This window comes from Lactuca virosa, chromosome 4 (assembly GCF_052849685.1).
Source record: "Lactuca virosa cultivar CGN04683 chromosome 4, Lactuca_virosa_CGN04683_v6, whole genome shotgun sequence".
Classification (NCBI taxonomy): domain Eukaryota; kingdom Viridiplantae; phylum Streptophyta; class Magnoliopsida; order Asterales; family Asteraceae; genus Lactuca; species Lactuca virosa.
Genome location: NC_136429.1, coordinates 24,377,264 through 24,393,649, shown reverse-complemented (window position 1 = coordinate 24,393,649; position 16,386 = coordinate 24,377,264). Strand labels below are relative to the sequence as shown.

Here is a 16,386-nt window from a genome sequence, read left to right as displayed (position 1 = left end):
TCAACGTTGGCCGTTGACTTTGACCGTTGAGTTTTGGCATGGGTTGTCTTTTTTGGTCAATCTCTATTTTTAGAAGGTAGACTTAGGGGTTGCCTTGTGTGGATTGTTAGGAGGTGCTTTGCACCCATCTTTTGGTGGAGAGAGCTGTTGGTTGTGATCAGTGCGGCATTGCATGAGGTTTAGTTGACATCGTGATTCAGGTGAGTCTCTTCCCGGTGTTTGACTGGTCGAAGGCACCAATGCCGGCCCATGGATTATATCTATTTATATGCTAGCTGTCTGTGTGACTCTTGCATGTGTTGTATGTGTTGTATGCCTATTTGCTATATATATTGGGGGTGAAATAGACTAGATGGTGAAATAGACCCGTTACAGCCTTGTTATGACATATGAGTTGAAATAGAATCCGGGGTGAAATAGACCCCTTGTGCTGACATATGAGTTGAAATAGACTCGGGGGTGAAATAGACCCATGGGTGAAATAGACCCAATACAACCTTGAGCTGACATATATGTATGGTATACGATATTTTGGGAAACTCACTAAGCTTTGTACTTACGGTTTCATATTTATGGTTTCAGGTACTTCCGGTTCGAAAGGGAAGAGCCTGGCGTGACTGCACAACATCCACCAGAGTTTTCCGCATTGACAATTAATGATATTACTCTGATGTTTAAATAATATATCCACTTTGATCGATTTTAGAACAACTTGTTTGTACGATTTATTGTTTTCAAAATGAAAATTTTACTATGAATTTTTGGGACGTTACAAATAAAGTTTAGGACTTTCTTGTCAAATCGTTGAATATACTAGGACTTTAGTGTATATATCATTTTTTTTCATATCATCTATAATACTGATTTCTTTTATTTGTAAAGCTTGTAAAAAATAATATTTTTTCGAAGAAAATATTTTATGGGTTTAGGGTAGGGATGAAAGTGGGTCCAAACCCGGCCCGGATGGACCCGAAAACCGGTTAATGGAATTTTGTAGGATCGAAAACTGGACCGGTATATAGAAACCGGTTCATGTTCGATTCCGTATACGGTACTGGGTAAAATGGGTTTAGGACCGGAAAACTCGAAAATGTTTGGGTCGGATGAAACCGGATAAAGTGAGTCTAGAACCAAAAAACCTGAGAAAACCATAATTTTTTTTAGTAATTACTTAATGGGTTGAACTTTTAAAATTTCTATTTTTGATTTACCGACTTTGGAGGATTGCAAGTCATTGAATATTAAACTAAAAATGACAAAATTACAGTATAAAATCATGTACAAATTCTAAACTATACTTGGGAAAAACCGAATGCTAATCCGATTTCAAACGAATTAGATAGCATATTCTAAAATTTTCACAAAACACAAAAAAAAAAAAAAAAAAAAAAAAAAAACTGAAAAACTGAAAATTTTCAGCTTTGATATACAGAGTTTAGGGGATTGTAAGTCAATGAATATGAAATTAAAAAATAACAAAATTATAATCTAAAAGCATGTACAAACTCTAAATTACACATTAGAAAAAACCGTATGCTAATCTAACTTCAAATGAATTTGATATGCATGTTTTAAAATTTTCACAAAATACAATAAAAAAGCTGAAAAACTGAAAATTTTCAGCTTTGATATCACAAATTTAGGGTACTGTAAGTCAATAAATATGAAACAAAAAATGATAAAATTATAACCTAAAATCACGAACAAACTTTAAACTACGCGTTGGAAAAAACTGCATGACAATCTGAATTCAAATAAATAAGATATGCATGTTTTAAACTTTTTACAAAAACCGGTTTTAAAATCACTTGGAACCCGGATTACCAAACCCGGATAAAACCATTCTTTAAACCCGGAACCCGAACCAGTTCTACATATTCTAGTTTTCACGGTTCTAATTCCGTTTTTATTCTGATTCCAGTTAGATTTTCCAGTATTAAACCATGCTTAAATTTGGTCAAAACTGTATGTCGTTGACACTAAATGGCGTTGATCCATCATACATTTTTTCTATTTTTTGTTATTATTTAATCATATATTCAACCAAACAAAAACCATTACACCAAGCAAGTGACATTGTCCTCTTAAAAAACTATTTGATCCTGTTTCATGCCTTTTGATATTTTTAATGTCTATTTAATGAAAATATAAATATAAAATTTTAAATATTATATGAAAATGATTTACATAAGAATTTATGCTTTACATGATTGATTGTACCAACTGTATAAAGCATATTATATACATTTGGATGGTGAGTTATGTTTAAGAGGTGATTTTAACGCTTAAAAATATTAATTCATTTACATAAGTTACAATATCCTTGCATCTATATATCAAAAAAAACATGAATCAATATTTCAAGTTAAAGAATTAACTCATGTTTAAACTCATATTTGTTAAAAAAATCAAAGATGCCAATAAAATCATCTACTCGTTTTTTTATTAGAATTATAAATAGTTGGATCAATGTCACCAAAAAAAAATTACAAAACAAATAAAAAAAATTTATACCAAATTTTGGCCTTATAAGCAGAATAATTTATAATTATTATTATAGGATGCATACATAATTATATATATGATAGAATACCTTATCTTGACTTTACCAACATCCATCACCAACTTAGTGCCTATAAATATTAGTACACAATACTTGGTCACCATCAATACAATAAAGCAACATAAACTATTTTCAATCATGCACTCTACTTCCCATGAATATCCACCACCACCACCACCACCATACGGCCATCCACCATTGGCACCACCGCCGGCACAATACCCACCTGGTATTCCACCTCCACCCATGGTCTCTACTGGCCAATGGTCTAGTGGCCTTTGTGATTGTGGTTCAGATGTCACAAATTGTAAGCTTATATATATATAACTTACATGTATTTATTAATTATTATTATCTTTCTTTGCAAGTAAAACAAACACATTAAACAGGTTAGTTTTTGTTTTTTTTTCTTTAATATTTCACACTCCTTTTCAAATCTACAGGTTGCATTACGTGTTGGTGCCCTTGTATTCCTCTCGGACAAATTGCCGAGATTGTAGATAGGGGAAATACATGTAACTGTCTATATATACCTCGAGTTTGACATAAATTATATATATTATCTATTTCATTTACATTTGTAGAATTTGCTGAAAGTTAAAATTAGCGTACCTTGTGGATTTGATGTGTAATCTTTTTTTGTTAACTAATTAATTGTAAAAACATGCAGCATGTGCTGTACACGGATCCCTTTACACGGTTATTCTCCTACTGACAGGATGTCAATGGATATATTCATGTATGTATCGGTCTAAAATGAGACAACAATACTTGTTACCCGAGGAACCATGCAACGATTGTCTTGTCCATTTTTGTTGTGAGCCATGTGCAATGTGTCAAGAGTATCGTGAGCTCAAACATCGAGGATTTGACATGTCTCTTGGTAATTAATTATAACTTTTCCTCATTAATCCTTCTAATCAACAAGCATATATATAACTTCTCATTTGATTTGCCATAAAAGAATCTAATTCTTGTAATGTTTGTTTATAATAATATGTATTCAGGATGGCATGGAAATATGGAGAGGCAAAACAACGGAGTTATGATGCCAGTGTTTGCTCCCGCTCCCATGGAAATGAAACGTTAATTATTTGTAATGAAGTTTGAAAAAGCTTTGAATTACTTATGAGTGCATAAAGGTTTAAGATATAATGTGTGTACATTATCTATTTTTGTTTATAATGAAAATCTACCTTGGTCACATTGATGGTCTAATTACAACCTTTATTTATTGAAATTGCTCTAATTTATGATTGAAGTTTTAATATGGAAATACTATATCTTAAGTCTTAACCATCTCGAAAGCCCAAAAGATAGGCAACCACCGGGAGACCCAACACCAACAGTCCAAAAGGCCTTTGAGAGTTTCTGAAAACCTGCTTTTGGTCCGATTTATACTCATGACCCAACACCAACACAAATTATGCTCTAAACAAAAATTTATACCAGATTATAAATAAAAATATAACAAACGCAATGGTTTATTACGATTTCTATCTAACTATATATACGTTAAAAATCTTAAGAAAAAAAAAAGCAAAACATATTGACCCAATTTAAAATTCCTAATGATATATAAATTGTTTTTAGCTATGAATGCCCAAAAGTTTTCTAAGAAAGTTTAAGAAAAACCTCTATATCTAGGCTTATTAAGGGTAAATAGTACAAAAGACACTAACTTTACGTTAAAATTCTAATTTGACATTATGTTTTTTTTAGTCTCAAATTTGTCATTGTGTTATCTAATTTTTTTATAATTCTGACAACTTGACTGGTCAATCAATTACCTGCTGACGTGACATAATGACGTGACATTCTGACATGACATTCAGACGTATCAAAATTGAATTTTTTTCCCCACAAAAGACACTAAGTTTTCATAATTTTTTCGATTTTGACACTAAGTTTATTTTTTTCTTTCAATTTTGACACTCTGTTTTTTTGTTCCAAATTGAACATCATTTTTTCCAATTTTGTTCCATGTTGACAATTTTCCATTTGAAACCGTATAAATATTTTTTTACTACAATTTAAACAGTATAGATGCATTTTTTTTTTCAGTTAAAAACCATATTGTAACATCCAAAAAATAAGACCCAAAAATTTCATTTTTAATTTCATAAAACAATGTTTAAGACATCATTAAAAGACCCCAAATGTAACAAGTTTATCAAAACATCACAATATCAGTGTAAACATCAAATGCGAAACAAAATATGTGTGCACTGCAATCACCCCGAACTCTTCACTTTTGCACCAAAGGTACCTGAAACATAAAACTGAAAACCATAATCACAAAGCTTAGTGAGTTCTCCAAAATACCACACACCATACATACATAAATAAACATATAATGAGCCTCGCCCGTCATCGGGCCCCGCCCAACATCGACCCTCGCTCGATATACATATTTGTCAATCATTAGAACTCGCCTGGCATCGGGCGCCGCTCGGTATACTTATAAACATATAATAATATAAACATATAAATACATGCGATAATCACAAAGATAATAGCATACAGTACAGTCATCGGGTCCTGCCCGACATCGATCCCCGCCCGGTAAACATATACACATACACACATGCAAGAGTCACGTAGACAAGTAGCATACTAACATATCAACCATAGGCCGACATTGGTGCCTTTGACCCTCTAAACACAGTGAGGAAACTCACCTCGCACTGCTGAAACTCACAAAAAAATCTCTGGCTGCTGGCCAACTAGAATCCCCGCGCTATCAATCACAAAATAAACTCCAATTAATAATTGGATCCTGACTCACACTAAGAGTCCAAACTAGAGTAAAAGACCTTTTTACCCTTTCCCAAACTTGGCCCAAGGCCAAGGCCCAATCCAATTGACCAATGGCCCAAATTTCAAAATAATCACCCAAAGCCCAAACTAAGGTAAAAGACCTTTTTACCCCTTCATGAGCCTTCAACCAAAAGTCCAATAAATATCATCATCCCAAAAAAAATCCAAAGGCCCAACATGGTCCAAAATCTACGGTCCAAACTCTAACAATGGGTTCTCATGTCGTGACCAGACCATGGCCACGTCGTGAGGACAACTTGACTCAGTCCCTACTCAGCGAGTCAACTCAACTTATCCAAAAAGATTCCAGTCCTCTTCACGTCGCGACCCAACCTTGAGTCATATCGTGGCCTACTCCGGACAAAATAGACGGGATGGCCAACTTCCTCACGACGCGACGACCCTAAACCGTACGTGGTGAGATCTGAACAAATGAGCTTAAAGCATTAAGATCTTAATCCTTAAGCCAGTAGACTTTTGCGTTCGTGACGTAGCGGAGTTGTTCTGGTCTACTTACAGACACGTGGTGGACTGCTACTGGCAGCTTGTGCAGTTGGCAGTGTGAAATCGCCGTTGTTCGACGGTTTCATCATGAGGACGGTTCATTGCCTCATTGATGGCATCAAAACCCCAGTTCCTCCTGACATTTCCTCATTGCCTTCTACTTGTTTCTCTTTGCCCTAGTTTTCTTGAGAAAACATTTTCAACCTTTCCTTCGTATTTTCCATGGCTACTGCTCCCGCTTTAGGAAAAGATCTTACCACTAAGGAATGAGAGTCTTTCGAGTTCCGATTCGGGTTCGTTCCCGAACACGGCGTGTAAATTCCCCTGTCCGACGCGTCACTGTATAGCCCGCCAGAGGGCAAAGTCGGGATTCCGATCGCGCTATTCGAGGCAGGTCTTCGTTTGCCTACCACCGATTTCTTTAATCTGATTATCCGTGAATACGGGTTTTCAATGAGGGAGCTGACTCCCATTGCTATATACAAGATAGTAGGCTTCGAGCTCCTCTGTCGCGCTCTAGGTCGTCAACCGACTGTTACGGAATTCAAGCACTTCTTCAACGCTTCCACTCAATCTGGGACCCGAACCCTTTCTCGCCGGCGGGGAGTCCTTACCCTTATTCACGACCAAAAGCCCAAGAAGAACTGGAAAGAAAAGTTCTTGTGGGTGAATAATGATCTTGTGGTGCTTGGCTACCCAAGGGTTAAGGCTTATGTGGACCGTGCTCCCGTATTGTTTGGCGTTCGCAAGGAACTGGTTGATGCCCTGGAGAAGATCAGGATTACCGATGAAGATTGGATTGAGTGTTTCTTGGCCGTTGGTGGGATGAGTGCTGCTTGGAGGGATCGTGGGAAGATGCATGAATTCTTTGTTGAGAAAGAGGGTATCTCTTTTGCTTCTCCTCTCTTCCCCCCCCCCCCCTTTTTTAATGAAAATATTGGCAAGTCATGTTGAAAGCGATGCTTTGGCTAAACCGACATTGTTTCTTGTTTTACCAGGTGTGGATGAGAAAGCTCTTCGGGGTCTGTTTGACGGCGAGCTTCAGGTTTGTGATGTTGACCTGGTGGAGGCTCTTCCACCTCCTTTTTATGGCCAAGGACTCATAGTGACTGCCGGTTCTGACAGTGTTACCAGTGCTGGTGAGGATCCGGGCCTACAGGACGTTGTCGTCACTAGTGCTTCTCAGAAGGATCCTACACCGTCCGGGTCCCCGAGGAGTCTTCGCCGGGTTAAGAGACGTTTTTACTCTTGGAAGCCTCGTCCGGCGCTTGAACTGAGGCAGCTAGCACCGGGCCCCTTTTTCGTAAGAAGCGTAATTTGAGTCTCTTATTGGGGGGTTCTAAGGATTCCAACCGTGCCCCCAATGAAGGTCCTCCGAAACTACTGGAGGGGGCACAAACCGGGGCGACTGAACTGCCCGGTCATACAGAAGAAGGAAGCATCGAGAAAACCAGCCCTGTTCCCACAATCAAAGGAGCCGGGAAAAAGACTGGGTCTTCGCCTCCTCATGGTCTTGCTTCCACCTCTTCTGGTAAAACCAAAACCACTCCCCCCGCCACTGATGGGTTCTCATCCGGATGCTTATAAGCCAGCTTGGAGACTAACTGCTTAGGATCTTGTCTCCGATCATGACTTCGCCCTCGAGTGGTGTCAACACGCATTTCCTCCTGCCACGAGTGAGGCCCTAACTGTCCTGTATGACGAGCATATGGATGATGGATTGCGTTGCGCTGCCGCCCAAGTGTCGTCTTATTTAGTCGTGGTTGCCGAACGCATATCCGAGATGGAGACCCTCCAGTCCGATTTGGACAATTCTTCCAAGGCTTGGTTCTTGTGATAGAAGCTTGTGTCGCTGCTGGTGTGGAGCTGGGTAAAAGGATTTTCTGGGAGCAGGTATCCGTTGGGGAGGTTGACCCAAAGTCTGAGGAGAATGTGGCAGCCAAGACTCAAGAGATGGAAGACGCCTTGGTGACCTTCACGGAGACGGACTTTGCTGGCCATCTTCGCTTGGGTGCCCTGGACATAGTTGGGCTTCGTGATCTCTGTTAGGAGTCTCAGAGCGAGGGATCGGTCCCTAGTTCAAGCTTTCCTTCTGGTGATGACAACACTCCTGTTGATAAGTAGTTTTGTGTTTGGCTTGTTTTGATGTAACCCCCTTTGACAATATTTTCATTATTTGTTTGTTGTCTTTGCTGCCCTTTGTGGCCATCTTTTGAGTCTGGGAGTTCAGCTGTTTGAACAATGTTTGCTTTTTATGGGTGTGAATGTTTCTCTTTACTGCACATGCTCTTTCTCCTGGTTATTCTGTGTATGGTTTATGTTGGTCATCACATGATGTGTACACATGGTTTGTTTACACCCCTGGTTAGAGTTCTCTTGCTAGCAAACTCTTTGTTCTTTACTGAAACTGGTCTTTGAGAGATTTGTTCTAATCTGCTGCTTAAAGACCCTGGGTGTAGCCAAGATCGTCATCTTGAGGCTCACCCAATTTTGTTTGCTTTGTTTTTTATATTAGTGGAAGGTTATGACCCTTCTACACTCATGTCACATGTTCTTTAATTGATGACCATGTTTTGGGAGGAAGGTTATGAGCCTTTCTAATGTAAACTCCCTGGCTGCCTTCTTGTAACGATTTCGCTCGTGCGACGTTGGATGACCAGTCCTTGTTGCCACACAGTAAATGTACACAACCTCTTTGTTTCTTAGATTTGGATATAAGGAGCATCTGAATTGCCCTTTCTATTTACTCTAGTTTTGTTTAGAGCATAATATGACTGAAAATAGTAAAGTAATTTATGTTGATTACATTTACATATTAAAATTAACACACAATGCGTTAGCTAACATTGGTTCTACCTTTAACACTTGTTTTAAGAGTAGAAGTGGTGCAGGCTCTGCGCATTCCACGTTCTTGGAATAACGTGCCCGTCTTGAGCTTCTAGGACACAGGCACCATTCTGATGTGCTTCTACGATTTTGTATGGTCCTTCCCACGTGACACTGAGTTTCCCCAATGGTTCAGCGTGACTAGACTCTTTCTTTCTTAGTACCCATTATCCAACTTTGAAGTTATTGGCCCGTACTTGGCGGTTGTAATAGTTCTCGGTCCGTGATTTATACAGTGCTTGGCGCATCTGTGTTGCCTCACGTTTTTCGTCGAGCATGTCCAGGTCTTGGCGTCACCCTTCTTCGTTGGCCACCTCCTCGAAGCTCTCTGTTCGCAAGGAGCCAACGACTATTTCCAATGGGAGGACCGCCTCCGTCCCATAGGTTAGACTGAAGGGCGTTTCTCCCGTGCTTGACCTTGCTGTGGTGCGATAGGACCATAGCACTGTCGGGAGCTCATCCACCCAGGCGGACTTTGATCTGAGCAGCCGTTTCTTCAAACCATTGACTATGGTTTTGTTGGATATCTCTGTCTCTCCGTTAGCCTGAGGATGCACTACTGATGTGAACCGGCGGTGGATTTTCTTGTCTTCACACCATTCCTTGAAGGGACTTCCTTCAAACTGAGTGTCGTTATCACTTATGAGGATCCTAGGGGTTCCAAACCAGGCCAAGATGTTCTTTGTCATGAACTTTATCATCGGCTTGCCAGTGACAGTGGCCAGTGGTTCCGCCTCTATCCACTTGGTGAAATAGTCCACGACTACCAGCAAAAACTTTACGTCTCCCGACGCCAGTGGAAATGGTCCCACTATATCGATCCCCCGTTAGTGGAAAGGCCAGGGGCTAGTGATGCTTGTCAATGGCATGGCTGTTGATTTTGTAAAGGGGTGAATGCTTGGCATTCCTTTCATTTCTTGGTTAAGGCTGCGACGTCGTTATATATGTCCGACCAGTATACTCCTAGGCGAAGTATCTTGCCAGTGGGTGTGCGAGCGCCTTCATGTGCTGCTGTGTCACTAGAATGGCTTTCTTCGAGAAAAAGCTGCCCCTATGTCTTAGAAATGCATCTGAGGCATGGACTTAGATATCCCCTTCTGTACAACTGATTGTCCCGTATCGCAAAATGCGCTGCCCTGACTTTGACTTTTCTCGCCTCCTGAGGATCGTCCGGAAGCACCCCATGGCGCAAGTAATCAACAAATGGTTTTGTTCATTCTGGGGGAGCTGATATGGTATTGAATTTTTGGTTATCAATACTCCTTTCCGGGAGTACTTCGACCAACACTTTCTTTGTGAGATGATCATACGAGGTGGAGGCCAGTTTGCTGAGGGCGTCTGCCCTTGCATTTTCCCCCGAGAGGTTTGCTTTATTGAGAATTTTTGAACGTGTTGGCTAAATTACGGACCGCGTCTAGATATTTCTGCATCCTAGGATCCCCTGCCTCGTATACTCCATTTATTTGGTTTGTGATATGCAACGAGACACTTAGAGCTGCTAGTTGTTTTGCGCCAACCTCCTTGGCCACCCTTAGTCATGCCAGGAGCGCTTCATACTCTGGTTCGTTGTTAGATACTTGGAAGTCGAACCATAGTGCGTAGGTGATCTCTTGGCCTTTGGTGATTTAGAGGATCAGGCCTGCGCCTGAGCCTTCTTTGCTTGCTGCACCATCGGTATACAACTTCCAAAGTTCCTTTCCGGCCTTAGGCTCTAATGGGTCAGAGTTCCTTTCCGGCCTTAGGCTCTAATGGGTCGGCATAGATTGTCATCGGTACTCCCTTGATGGTATCTAGGATTTTAACCAGGAAGTCAACAAGGGCCTAGGATTTGATGTTGGTTCTGGGGTGGTACTGGATGTCGTGTTCTCCCAACTCTATGGCCCACTTGGCTAGGCGTCCGGAATTTTTTGGCCTTAGCAACACTTGTTTTATTGGGTAACTGGTCAGAACCTCCACCTTGTGGGCTTGGAAATACCTCCGTAAACGTCTCACTGCGTAGACCAAGGTGAGGACCAGTTTTTCCAAGGCTGGATAATGTACTTCTGGCCCTTGCAGGGCCCTGCTAACAAAGTGAACGGGGATTTGCTTGCCTTCCCTTTCCACCGCTAACACAGAGGAGATAGCCTCTTCAGACGCTGCTAAGTACATCTATAGAGTCTCCCCTGAGAGTGGGCAGGCGAGAGTCGGGAGTTGCTGCAGTGCGTCTTTTAATTTTTTCAAGGCCATGTCCGCATCCTCTATCCATTTGAATTGCTTTTTGTCTAGGCATCCCTTGAGTTTTTGGTACAGAGGATGCGCCTTCTCTGGGGATTTGGCAATGAACCTTCCAAGATCCGTTAACCTGCCGTTAATCTCCTGTACTCCCTTAAGGTTGTGGGGGGTTTTCAACTCAAGGAACTCTTGTATTTTGGTGGGATTGGATAGAATCCCTTCCCTGGTCACCTGGTAGCCAAGGAATTGCCCTTCCTCGACTCCAAAAGTACACTTAGCCGGATTTAACTTCATCTGCGCTTTGACTAGCGTTTTGAAGGTTTCTTCCACGTCTTGGAGTAACATTTCTTCATTACGGCTTTTAATTACCATATCGTCGACGTAGACTTCGATATTCCGTCCAATTTGGTCGGCGAATACCTTGTCCATCAGCCTCTGGTAAGTTGCGCCCACGTTTTTTAACCCAAATGGCATTTTCTAATAGCAGAAGGTGCCCTTTTTGGTATGGAAAGCTGTTTTTGCTTCATCTTTTCGCTTCATCTGCACCTGGTGATAGCCCTTATATGCATCGAGGAATCATTTGAATCGGAAGCCTTCAAGCGATTGGACTTTCTGATCGATCTCAAGGAGAGGATAACAATCTTTTGGGCAGGCGTTATTGAGATCTGAATAATCTATGCACATTCGCCGTTCCCCATTGGCTTTCTTTACCATGACTGGGTTTGCTATCCATGTTGGGAACATTACTTCCCTGATTATGCCAACACTCACCAGATCGGTCACTTCTGTGTTAATAGCCCTATTGCGGTCTGTCGCCTGTCCTCGCTTCTTTTGCTTTACAGGGTTGCTCACAGGCGCTATGTTAAGATTGTGTTCTATGATCTGTCGATCGAAGCCTGTCAGATCTGTTGTCTTCCAGGCGAAGACGGTGGAGTATTGCCTCAGAAGCGCCACTAGTCGTGCCTTGGTTTTGTCTATTAAGTGGGCGCCGATTCGCACGAGCTGCTCTAGATACTCCATGTTTATCTGGTGTTGCTTTGTGGAACATCCCTCCTTGGACTTCTTTGGCGCGCACACGAGTTCTGGGGCGGCTATGATTTGGTGGTAATGTTGTGCTTTGGTGTTTGTGGCGAGGACCACTGCCAATCCCTAGCGCGTGCTGAATTTAATGATGCCATGTATCGTCGATGGTACGATATGTAGTGAAGTTATTGTTGATCATCCAAGCAGAATGTTGTGTTCTGCTGGGTATCGGATCACAGAGAATTTGACTGTCCTTGTGATTCGGTCCCTTTCCACGTGGATGACCAACATTAAGTGCAGCCGAATAATTCCTAGCGGCCACAAGCTATGCCTGGTGAATCCTACTAATGGTCCACCAGTTGAGGGTCGGAGCCCCTCCTTCCACGTGTCAGGTTGCTATCGGAAGCAATGCTCGTAGAGTATATCAGAGCAACTACCATTGTCAATGTATATTCGGTGGAGCTTCGTGTTATGAATGAATCCTATTATGAGGAGTGGGTCTCGTGGATCCCAGTTTGATGGTTGGGGATCGCTACTCGAGAAACTGATGTTGAGTAGGTTTCTCGAGAGTGCCTCGATCTCGTCTTCTGCGTGGTGAGGTGCGTTTCTCTTACGAGAGTTAGAGATAGTGAATACCTCAGTGACGTCATACAGATTCGTTTGCAATAGATTGGGATGTGATATCACCATCTCATATGATGAGACATCTGATGACGATTGCCGGAAATTGCTCTGGAGCCCTGGTTCTACTGTTCTTATTGTAATTGGCGGGATCTATGTCATCGACACCTGGAGTGGTTCGTGCGTTCTTAACATAGCTTCTACTGCCATCCCATATGCTGTTGGGTTTAGATCCCCCTTATGCAAGGAACCAACGTCGTCTATTGGCTGTATCACTATGAGGATACGTATGAACGGCGCCAAATGTTGTGACATGCTCTTCAAGGGGTTTGGATGCTTGATGATGTAACTGATTTGGGAGCTTTCCTAAGAACACAATCACAGAAGAACTGTTAGAGGACGAACAGGTGTTCTCCAGGGACGTCACTCCGACGATCAAGTTAGTTTTTTGAGAGAGAAAATTAGGGTAAGTTCAGTGAGAGAGAATATAGATCCCTTCCTTGAGGCGGAAGAGATCCTTTTATACCTGTTACTAACGCATCGTGTGGACCGTATCTCGTAAGCATGATACATGGCCTCCTCTTACTGGGAGAGCTATTCACTCTAACTAACCGTCGGGTGATGTCAGTTCTGGGCGTCACCCGGGCTATTTGTAGCTCTCTTATTGGTTGTGGGTGAATGAGGAAATCACATGGGATGTTCTTCCCTTGTGACGAGAAATGAGCTGTCGCTCTGGCTTTGGCTCTCTGAGGCCAACACCGGGTCTCAGCCAAGGCAGTCTAAGTCCATAACTATAAATGGTAAGACTTGACCCGACCCGGCATGGTCCATTTGGGTTGCATGGCATCATGCATTTGGATAGACTATAATGAGAGAAATAACACTTAAGGTTGGTTAATATATTATAAGTTCTAATATATTAATAAGGTTATTTAATTAGTATTGATCAAGAATTAATTTGGAATTAATTAAGTGATCAAAAGGAGACTAATTAAATATATGGGTTGATTGTGTAAATCATTCATTCTTATATATGTGGGCTTGTGATCCAAGATTCCTTATGTTGGACTAAGTCCATGGGGTGAACCATGGATACTCCATGGAGGTTAAAATCCATGGAGCATAAGGAATGGGTAAAGTTATGAGTTACATGGTGTAACCCTAATAGCCACCATATAAAAGAATCCCATGGCTCAAGAAATCGTGCACTAATGTGTGAGTGTGAGGGCTAGACGATTTCAAGGAGTGTTCAAGTTTCTCTCAAGTTATTCCAAGTGTATTTGGTGTTGTGTGAACCATTTGAGGTGTCACACTTGGGGCACTAGGCACTCAAGCTTCATGAAGACATTCTACACCAAAGTGGTATGTATTCTATCTTGTTATATTTATTATTTTGTATGCTAGATTAGGATAATACCTTGGATGTTCATAATTGTATGTATAATAGAGAAAACATAGATCCAAGGTATTTAGGGTTGCATGTACACTTAGGAGTGTTAGAATGCTCATAACCCATCAGTGGTATCGAGTTGGATGCATATATTCGATTGTTTTGGCTGGAATTGGACTAGGAACATTACCCTAAGATGTTTTTGGACTTATAAACTTGTTTTTGATGTGGTAATGTTCATGCTAATCCAATTTCTAAGATAATTGTCATAATTTCAAGATTTGTATTAGTTTGTATGTTCATGCTAATTTCTTGAAGATTGATGATTTGAATTATCTTGTTCCTATGAGGTTCTTAGATTAATAGAAAAGTTGTGTGAGATAGTTGTTTTCAATCCATTTTAATCTAAGAGTTGATTCCAAAGTGTGTTTTTGTAACTTGTCCTCAAGTTATATGAAAAGTCACATTTAAGAATCATAAAACTCATAAAAGTTGGCAAATGTTACAAAATGAAGAGTCTAGTTCTAATTAAATGGTTTTATGACTCCATAACTTGTCCTCAAGTTATGGAGGTTCAAGAGTCTCTTCATTTTTTAAAAAAAAGTGTAACCTTAATTAGTTCCATAAGTTACAATAAAAAAAAGTTATTTTTTTTATTAATTAGTTTAAAGTCTTTCCATAACTTGTCCTCAAGTTATGGAACTTGAAGAGTTTCTTTTTTTTTATTATTATTATTATTATTATTATTATTAAAATTACTTTAAACTCATAAGTTATGGAATTAATTAGTTTTGAATAGTTTCAAAACTTGCCCTCAAGTTTTGGAATTTGAAAAGTTTTCACTTATGAATACTTTAATTCCAAGTTAGCCCTTAGAATTTTAAAAGTTAAAATTAAACCCTTATACTTTATAATATTATAAGTTAATAATATTTATATATATGTATAAGAGTAAAGTCAGTCTTACCGTTAGTAGGCCTCATTCACGAAGCCGGTCTATAAGGGGGGTATAAGGTTACTGCCTATAAAATGGCAGTTTAATGGGTGTCCACTCTCACCCACCGCTTCCTTGACTGGTGGAGGGTCGTTAGCCGAACGGGTAGGACAAGGATTATAATTCTCCTTTCATTAAAAGTATTAATGATAAATACTAAGTAACTAAACTCTTATTAATACCCAATCTTAGTTACTTAGGAAAATGTGAATTTGGTGCTAACCCATGAAATTACACTTTGCACTTTGCTTAAGTCGTTAGTGGAGTGTGTGTGGTTAACCGGCACACTAACCTGGACTTAACAAGGTAGGCAAAGGGTAACTTAATATTTATCATAGTATCGGTGGAGCGTGTGTGGTTAACCGGCACACTGATTAAGGGGTAAATATTAAGGGTACCAAGTATATTTGCATGGTTATTCACACCTTGTTTTGTGATCCTCGGCATCCCAGTCACAAAACCTGAAGGGCACACTCGAGATTGAAACATGCCTTTGAACAGTTCAATGAATCTCAAAGATCTAGGACTTTCAAATCCAATTAAAACCTAATAAATTATTTCGTTTTTCATGGTGGAAATTGGTGAATCGTCATTCACCTACCTTCAAATATTTTATAGCTTGGATTACGGCATCCCTCTTCTAAGTTATAAAATAGTTTGTTGGGTCCTAGCCTTAATATTTCATATTGGGTGTCATATTAAGGACTTTAAATCAACTATCTTGAATATCTCCCAAAAAGACGTCTGGTCTAGACATTTATGATCTTCCCAAATCTCTTGAAACAAGATTTCCTAAATGAAGATGATGTCCCACGGATATCATACTTCTTTCACCTCCTCCAATTATTCTCCCTAACCCACAAGTTCCTAAAAAGTTTAAGGTCACTCAGGCCCTATTGGCAAGGCAAGGTCTAGGTGTGATCACATCTTGGAGATGTAGTCACATATTGACAAGCCGGGAGAGTTGGGTGTCAAAGTCTTGAGAAAGTTGATGGCTCAACTACTTTCTAAGTCACATAGTGAGTTCTTTTGGGAATCCTATGAAACAGACTAAGACAAGACCCTTAATGATCTTATCTATTTGCTAAGATCAACTTCCTAAAACGCTATGGACATTGACAATGATGACATTGGATATCCAGTAAAGCTCTCTCTTCCCAATGGAAAGGGATCGGCCATAGTCAACTCGGTTGACCCAATGGTAAAGAGAGAGGCGAAGTCTGAGATAGTCCCATTATCAAGGGTCCATAGGTAACTATTGCCAAAGGAAGGGGCATTGGTTACGAAGCTGCCAAATTTACCTAAGGATGTTAAAGTCAATAAGTTTGGCTCTACTTCTGGTAAAGTCCATTGTCTAACTCTATTAAGTACATG

General features: G+C 40.3%; 1 protein-coding gene across 2 annotated transcripts; it reads left to right on the top strand.

Annotated features, from left to right (window-relative positions):
- Positions 1-2,650: 2,650 nt before the first annotated feature.
- LOC145109643 (protein PLANT CADMIUM RESISTANCE 2-like) lies at positions 2,651-3,767 on the top strand. 2 transcript variants are annotated; one of them, XM_079046840.1, is made up of 4 exons: positions 2,652-2,870; positions 3,007-3,078; positions 3,234-3,446; positions 3,571-3,767. In XM_079046840.1, the coding sequence occupies exons 1-4, from the start codon at positions 2,702-2,704 to the stop codon at positions 3,651-3,653; spliced, it is 537 nt and encodes a 178-aa protein (XP_078902966.1). In that variant the 5' UTR covers positions 2,652-2,701; the 3' UTR covers positions 3,654-3,767. The 2 variants fall into 2 exon arrangements, with proteins under 2 accessions (XP_078902967.1, XP_078902966.1); XM_079046841.1 differs by lacking the exon at positions 3,007-3,078 and having other exon boundaries at positions 2,651-2,870.
- The last annotated feature ends 12,619 nt before the right edge of the window (positions 3,768-16,386 follow it).